General features: G+C 40.1%; 1 protein-coding gene across 1 annotated transcript; it reads right to left on the minus strand.

Moving 5' to 3' along the window:
- Window positions 1–633: 633 nt before the first annotated feature.
- CMTR2 (cap methyltransferase 2) lies at window positions 634–7634 on the minus strand. The gene is made up of 2 exons (XM_080828754.1): window positions 7478–7634; window positions 634–4168 (listed from the first exon to the last, which is right to left on the minus strand). Exon 2 carries the CDS (start codon window positions 4147–4149, stop codon window positions 1849–1851), a length of 2301 nt encoding a protein of 766 aa, XP_080684880.1. The 5' UTR covers window positions 4150–4168; window positions 7478–7634; the 3' UTR covers window positions 634–1848.
- Window positions 7635–8984: the final 1350 nt, after the last annotated feature.

Here is an 8984-nt window from a genome sequence, read left to right on the forward strand (position 1 = left end):
AACTCTTAATTTCAACAATTAAGTTAAAAATCTCAAAATCTACAAAAATAATTTTTTTTAAAGAACCCTATTTTAATATATAAATCATGTCTCACCTTACAGTCTCCTTGTCATTCATTTTTTCGACAGCATTTTTCCTCCCTTTTTCTCAAAGAGAAGTTCCTATAAGTCATTGGTACCTGTCATCCACATCAAGTTCAATCTGAACCTTCAAGTCCTATTCTCACCTATGGAGGAAATATGAATCCAAAAAAATCAGATGAACAGCAACTGATTCCAAACGTCAAGTTAAATACCAAAATATATTCTAATATACACCACTATGCTATGTATTCCAACAGAGATGGATTAGTGTAAAAAAAAAAAAAAAAAAACAACCACGTAAGCATTCAATGCTTATTTGAGGTGCTTAAAAGAAAGTTTTAATACCAGTACCAGTATTCAGTTTCTTTCCTGAAGTAGAAATTCCATAAATATTACAATATTAAGGACTAAATTTTAATGAATACAAATCAGAGGAAATGAAGGAACATTAACTCCCATTCAAACCTTCCTTTAAAAAAATGTTTCCAAGATATATTTTTAACTTCCTCCATGAGTCTCTTTAAAAAAGACGAACACAAAATCTCTCTGCTAATGACTTTATTCATGAATCTATAATGGAACTCAAAATAGCAAAGAACATGAAAAAATTTCAGATTAATATTTATCAACCAAATACATCAGAGAATACATCTATTTTTTAATAACTAACAAAAATGTCTAAAATGCACATGTGAGAATATAAACATTCCCCACTTTGTGGAACTTCGAAGTAATGAAGATCTGCTTAATACAGTTTGCCAGAAAAGCTCATTTACAGGTCAAATACATATAATTCAAAAGAAATCAGACACAACTGATAAAATAACCATCTCATGGTCAATCTTTTGGTAAAGTGCTACTTTCAAAGAAACAAGACCGAAAAATTTTGAATGCTGAACCATCATTCTGGAAGTGTTAAAATTTTTCTTTAGGATTCACTCTATGTTCATTACATTCATATGTTCCCAAAAGGAGTCCATACACACTATTTTACAATCTAAAAAAATCTGTTAGCTTACAGATTATTTCCCGGAAGTTAAAGATTTCTACACCATTCCTAAAAGAAACTTTTCATGATACAAGTGTGTACTAGACACAGTGATTTTTCATTGTTTTAAACATGATCTTTGGTTTGAAGCTGTCCTGATATCCTTTCTGGCTGGACGGCTGTGGTCATTAAATATTCAGAAAACAGCACATAGCTTCATTTGAACCACACAAGTAAACTGGGTCAGTGGCCTAAAGGCAAGGAATGGCACATACTGAACATTTGGCAAGAGTTTCCCCGAATCCGTAACTGACACGGTCAGTATTAAAGAACACCAGTGTTGCTGAGGAATGGCTCACCTCCTTTCATTGGAGACCTCTCTCGATTGATTAACAGCATTAGCCACTAAGGAAATCAGTTGGGAAAAAATCTAATCTGAAGGAAGGCACATGGGTGCAAATCTTGAAACAAATAAGTAAGACCAAGTAAACTGCTTAAATAAGTGTGCATGTGTCCATCCCAACTGTATATGCACATCTCATGTCTGAGGTTGAATATCATCACTGCAGAGACTGCACCACACGGCAAACTCCATGCCTACAGGCATGTATAGGAGATCAGAACTAGCTGGTGGTTTTCCCAAAATAATGAGACTTTCAATGATCAAAAGTTGGCCTTTCCCCCAAATCAATGGTTTTTAAATAGCAAAGGACTGAAATAACAATAGAAACCATAAGAAGCCATAAAGTTAAATCTCAGAAAAGACAAGTTCAACATCATAGCTGAAGGCTGCCGATGATTTCTTCTCTCTCTCCTTGAATAATTAGGTGCAAATGCCTTTTAGCAATGGCAGCATTCAAATCCCACAAAAAATCAAGTAGTGCCCCCTTAAGGAGCACCTCCATTGGCACAAACTGTAAAACCTGCTGGGGTGCGTCAGATTTAAGCAAAGAGCTTAACAATTCATTCACATTCTGCAGATACTGGAAAACAGGATTTGGAAGGTCCTGATAACCAACACACAGCAGGACCGCACAGGTCCTCAGGGGCTCAGAAGAAGTGGGACAAGAAAATGTGATGAATCTGAAACAGCTGTGCAGTACAAAGATCAAACCGGCCATAAATCTTGTAAAACAAGAAAGTACAGGCAAAATCATAACATCCCCTGTATGAAGCTGCTGCAATGAATGTAGAAGGCAGTCCAGAAACAGCTGCTGGTAAGTCGGGTCTCCGTCATGAAGCAATGAACAGCCGAAAGTCATGAGTTCAGTTGATTCCAAGAGGTGAACTTCCAGTGGTATATGTGTTTTGATATCACGGAGGGTTGGAAAGCCCACAAGCAGGCACTTCGTTTGGTTGCCGGGTTCTACCACCTGCTCATCCTGAAGGCACTTGGTTAGGTTAAACAACTCAGAAAATATCAGTTCTTCAGTAAAAATGTGACAAGAACAGTAATACTGCTGTTTGGGCCAGAACTTGGAATCCAAATTCAAGGCTCCTCCTGATGACTTTTCAATTGCTTCATTAAGAGTCTTTAAAATTTCACCATCACAGAAAGGAGAACACTTTACCTTTGGCAGTTTCTTTCCCTCTAAAATATGCCATAAGTGACACTCAAGACTGGAAGCTGTCCCTTCTAAGACAGAATTTTGCCCAGAATGATACACAGCATGTTCTTCTGCCCAACTATTAAAGTATCCTTTGGCCACCTTATCTTTCCACGAAAGGGTTTCCAGCATTTTCCTTTCATTATAGGTTTTAAAATATCTGTTCCTCTGCCCAAACCATTTTGTATTTGTACTACAACCAATATTAGATTTTTTCACTAGCCAATTATTTCTGGAAAGAGGCTTCAACTGAAACTTTTGCATGAAATATTGAACAGCACAGTCCCTTAAATTATTCAGCTTTGTTTGTTCCCCTTTTTCCATGCACTGAAACAGACGAATGTTCTCAGAAATAGTCTCTAGCTGGTATTTATGAAAGAACATACAACATTCTTCATGCCTTTTAAGAAAAGATTCGGGAATCACATGATGGGGAAAGAGAGCTTTCTGGGTCATTTCTGTCCCGAAATTCAGCACCATCTTAGATAACAAAGGATGGAGTGCCTCTCTTCCCTTATAGTGGAGACAAACCACATAGACTTCTGAGTTCCCTGCCTTGCTAGTAGCAGGTTTAAAAACATGGACTTGGTCAAAGGAACAGTTTAGCAGGTACATCAGGTTTATGGAACAATGTTCAAACAAAGTAAACATCTTCAGAACAAAAGAGCCACCATTTCCAAGAGTTGTCAGAGCAGTGACAACTTCACAATAATGCAAAGAAGAAACTAAAGCTTCTTGTTCACCTGGGTTTCCTTGGCAATCAAAACTCCCATCTGCGGTGATCAAGTGAATAGTAGCCATGTTGCTTACGAAGTTCTGAAGTCCAGTCAGGTATTTCAAGGTCATGATATCACCAGTGTTATCTGGACCAAAGTACCACCAACGCAAGGTATTTGCAATAAGTCGGTCATCCATAATCATCATAAGATTGTCATTTGCTTCATGGTATGGATTCAAAGTATTAGCGACCCAACTCCAATCACAGGGGAATCGATGGGATTTTAAGTAGTGATTGAGACTCGCTATAAAAGCGCCAGGAGCTTCACAAAGGTGTAGAGAATTCAGTTTTCCATTCTGAAAAGCCTCCTGTGGAATAAGTGGAAAGCTGCACAAAATTTCATGAAACTTACACCATGCTTGAGTACAAAGTTCAGCATTCACAGATTTTTTCACATGAGAAATTATTTTTCCAGCTTTGTTAGTGAAAGCAGTGTGTTCATGCCACTCATCCAATTTCTTATCACTCAGTAGGTTTTTTACTTCATTTAGGGAGTTCTTCAAATCAAGCAATGTATTAAATTCCATGTGGTCACAAGTGAAAACCTCACTGGGATCTGGTAACTGCCACTCATTATTAAGTGGCTTGCCATAAGAAAAGTTCTTGGCAAAGAGTTCAAAAATGTCAGCAAGAACATCTGGGCTGAATGTCTCAGGACTTGAACCCAGTGGTGGCTTTCTGCACTTACTCATTTTCAAATTAAATTAAAATCTAGAAAAAGAAAACACATAATTAAATGAATCAAATTTATTAGTGAGTGAAATCTCATCCACAGCAAATCAGATCATACTCATGACAAACTACCTAAAATGGGAAGACTAATGTCCGCACATTCTGTTACACAATGAAGTAATTCGGAATAAAGAAAGAGTAAAGGCTTTTACATCCAATAGACCTGAACTCAAATCCACAGTTAAAAAGTGGGCCTGGGCAAATTACACCTTTGAACCTGTTTCTTATTTTAAAAAAGTTAGGGTATCATTTTTTTTTAGATGAGGATAAACATGTTAGCATATAAAAAGCATATACCAACGAATATTCATCAGTGATGGCAGCTCATATTAACAGAATAATCTATCTAGCTCCTACCCAAAATTTTCCTCTACCCATGGCTGAGACACCACCCACATGGCCCCAAACACACTGTCAGACTAAGATTCGTCCCTTGAACTTTGACCAAGCTTTAACAAGTGACTTTCAGCTTTTTTTAGTTCCCTTCAAATCTCAGCTCCTTCTGGAAAAAGATTCTACACCTGAACCCATTACTGGTATTGCTACCAGGCCTCTCTGCCCACACACTTATTCACCTACGACTGCCAAATACATCCTCCATCCAGATCTCACACACTTGCTAAGACAGGCACTTTGGTACCAATACGATCTGGTACCAAATTGCCTTTACAGGACACCAACTAACACTCATCACCATACTGCTTGTTAACTGTGGTGTACCTGACTGGTTAGCCTCTATTCAGCTCAATGCTGAAACTGAACTGTTGCCAACCTGGCACGTCTCTAGATTCCTATCTCATCTGCTCAGACAACTCCACGCCTCCACTATAAAATATTGTATCTTCTTGCCACTAAAATGTAACACACTTTGATAGAGGATCTTTAAATTAAAGAAATATCCTCACTGAATTTACAAATTATAAACAGTCAACCTACATTCTGTGTTCTAACACCGCCTAAGAAACCAAAAACACTGGAAAAGGAAATAGATATAAGGGAAAGAAGCATGGCTTAATGGCATAGTGTTGGCCTAAGTTATACATCCCAGAAGACAGAGCTATAAGTATTACATAGTACTTGTGGGCTCAGTGTTAATTAGTAGGCGCTTTAAGTTCCTAAGTTCTGCATTTACTTAGTATACTCAATGCATTCTACACCAGTTTTTCAAAAAGAATCTAAATTTGTCAAACACAAAAAATTGACAACACAACCATCATCCCACAAAAAGCCAATGTTTCACGATTAAAATGGGAAACAAAAGTGAGCTAAGCCACGATAAACACAATACCCGAAAGACTATATTCTATTAGCATTTATTTTGTACTGTTCTTTTGGCACACTTTTTTCATCCTCTTATGTTTTGTTTAAATTATTTACAACCCTGTATACTCCGCTAGCTTGTAAGCTTCTTGAAATAACAAGTATCTTCTTAGCCATTTCTGTTCATGACAGTTTTTTTACAATACGCGAAAAGTATAGTTAATGGTCACACTTGCCCAGCAATTACTTTTTCTTATCTTAGATTTTTTTTTTTTTTAGTTAGAATCTATATTCAGACAGACTTCTGAAAGAAGGCAAAAATGAGGCACTGTCACATTCAATAAAATACTAAATAAAAGCAAGCGAAAGTTTATTACAAGTTATTTTGTCTTAATTTCCACTGTGCTTACTGGAAACTACAACCATGTTTAGATGGCAATTATAGTCTATCTGATTTTAGTCTAATTTCCCATACTAATTAATGGCTATAGGTAAGCTCTGAAATCTTACCTAAGCTAACAGATAATTACCTTCACATGAGAAAAACTAAAGTAATTCAAACACTTCACTGTTCTTCTGGACTACACCTGTGGTACACAATTCAAGATTATATCTGATATATTTATATTAAAATTATGGATATTGACTATATGTATTTATATATGTATATGTGTATATATACATATATATGTATGTATATTTCGAATAATGCTCAGGTCTATAATCCAACTTTCCTTTCCTCCTATCAAATTCCCAGAAGCCACCCACCTCCAGCCACCAGCCTCCTAATTGTAGACACTGTCAATTCTCTGCTGGATTACTGCCATAGCCTTCTAACTGGTCTCTTCTATCTTTGCCTGCTTTGGCTCCCCATTTCACTCAAAGTAAATGCCACACTCCTACAAGGACCTTGAAGATTTCTGCCCTCCAGCCCCAACCTATCTCTAACCTAATTGTCTATTATTCTCCTTATTCATTCTGCTCCAGCCACACAAGTTTTATTGCTGTTCACTTAACACCAGGTACAACGCAACCTGCAAGTCTCGATCAATTCCTCTTCCTGGAATCCTCTTCCTCCAGATTACCTGCATAGCTAACCCCCTCATCTCCTTCGAATATTTACTCAGGTGTAATTCTTCTATGACATTTACCCTGACACCCTAGTTGCATCTTGCACTACCACCAATGGTAAAGGTATGGGCCTAGCTGTACTTTTCTTTTTCCATGACTTTCCTTTCCTTCTAATATATTTTGCTTATTATGTTTATTTTTTGTCTTCCCCAAATGGGAATCTAAGCTCCACAAGGCAAGGATCTTTGCTTTGTTGACTCATTTATCACCCCAAGGTTACAACAGTGCTTAGTACACAGTAAACACACAGTATTTATTGAACAAATGAATGTATATGATACTTAGCACAAAGGGCACTCCTCTGATTAGGTTCTGAATAGGAGTCATAATAATTCACTTCAACTTCACTCCAGCACTTCAATGCATGACCAAAAATAAAAAACAACAACAAAACGCGTGGTTTACAGAATAGAAGAAAAAAAGTTTCCGGATGTTCCTCTGCCCCTTTCATTAAGCACTCCATAGAGCTTTGTGGCATCATAATTCTGCCAGGAGGGTCAGCATTACCATTCTTGTTTTGCAGATTAGAGTGGGAAAGTCCTGTAGCTTCCTGCTCGAAGCCACAAAGGAAATACCTGCAAAATTCGTGAGCCTGACACAAAACCCACAAGATCTCATCAACAGTGCTCTCTCCAATTAACGCTTACAAAGGAGTTTTAGAAGTGTTTCTGGCAACTCCTCCTCCCAGCAACGGTGAAAATAATTAGCTGGAGGGTATCCAGCGCTTTAATTTGGGCCAGGGGCACCCACGATCACCTTTCACCTGATGCAAGTGAGTCCCAAGCTCCATTCGAGCGGCCCGATCCCTCCTGATCTGGAGGAACCTCAGTCCCAGCCCCTGCTTCACCCTCTGGAAAGTCGCAGGAGGACCCGGCCTCAGAACCCGGGTGTGATTACCTTCGCTCACGCCCACCTCGGCCCCCTGAGTCTAGAGAGGCAGCGCTTCACGCTCTCTCCTCACTCGAGGGAACCATCCTCCACTTCCGCTCCCGGGCCGCTTCCCGGAACGGTCGCTCCTAAACGTCTGCGGCGCCCCCAGCCTCCCTGCCACTGCAGAGGTAGGTGGCGCTCCGAGAGGCCGAGAAAGAGGCCCTGGCCCGCCCCCGCCACACCAGAAGCGGGAACCCACCTCCAGGGCGCGCCGCTGCCGAACGGTGGCCCGAGGGCCCTGAAAGACACATTGCGCACGCGCCTCGAGGCCGGGCTGGCGTCACGCGTCAACGTTACGCACGCCGGCGACTCTCGCCGCCCGAAGCCCTCGCTACTTAGGTTTCGTTTCTCTGCCGGGTACTGAAGCAGGGAAACGCCAAGCTCCTTGCCCACGGCTTCCATGGCAACGGAGCGTGCTCGCGGAGGCGGGGCGTCTTTTGGCCCCGCCCCCTCCGTGGGGCGGGGAGGGGCGACCCTTCCTGAGCACGCTGGCTCCGCCCACCTGGCCTCTGTGCAGGGAAGGCTTTCTAAGACTGTTAGGCAGAAGGTGGTTTGTTGAGTTAAAACCGGTGCTCGAAACACAGTATGAGCTTAAAAGCCAAACAAGGCAAACTGCAAGAGAACACTCTGTTGTTATAACATATATATGTTTATAAGTCAGTAAGGAAAAGACAATCTCAAAGGAAAATTGGGCGAAAAGTTGAACAGGCCATCCAAAACAAGTAAAACAGCCAATAAGGATATACAAAAAATTTTAACCTATTATTAAAAAAAAAGTTGGAAATGAAAACACTGTGTTTCCTTTTCACCTAATTTACCAAAGATTAAAAAGATCGATAATGGCCACTGTTGGCGAGAATATGATGAAACACATTTCTAGACTGTGGGTGGGCATAAAAATTGGCATAATCCTTACAGAAGGCAAACTTTAAAATGGCCTTGCACCTGAGCCGGGAGATTCCCGCACCTAGCACTTTATCCTTAGGAAACAAACAGGCACCCTCTTTGAACAAAATGTTCATTTCAGCACCTTAACAACAGCAGTAGCAAAAACTGGAAACTCTAAATGTCTGCTTTTGGGGGAAATAATTAAATTCCTCATGATACATCCATATAATGGGATACTATTCAGCTAATAATAGGTTATGTGTGTCAACAGTGTTGCATAAAAATAGGAAAACAAAACTGTGTGTACAGTTTGAACCATTTACATAAATTACATATATATGTATATAAAATACATTATTTTATAAGTCCTCCAGGGTGTGCATCAATTGAGGGGAAACAATTGTCTTTTCAAAAAAAATGGTGCTATGGGGCGCCTGGGTGGCTCAGTGGGTTAGAGCCTCTGCCTTCGGCTCGGGTCGTGATCCCAGGGTCCTGGGATCGAGCCCCGCATCGGGCTCTCTGCTCAGCGGGGAGCCTGCTTCCCCCTCTCTCTCTGCCTGCCTCTCTGCCTGTTTGTGATCTCTGT

The sequence above is a fragment of the Martes martes genome (assembly GCF_963455335.1).
Source record: "Martes martes genome assembly, chromosome: 17".
NCBI lineage: Eukaryota > Metazoa > Chordata > Mammalia > Carnivora > Mustelidae > Martes > Martes martes.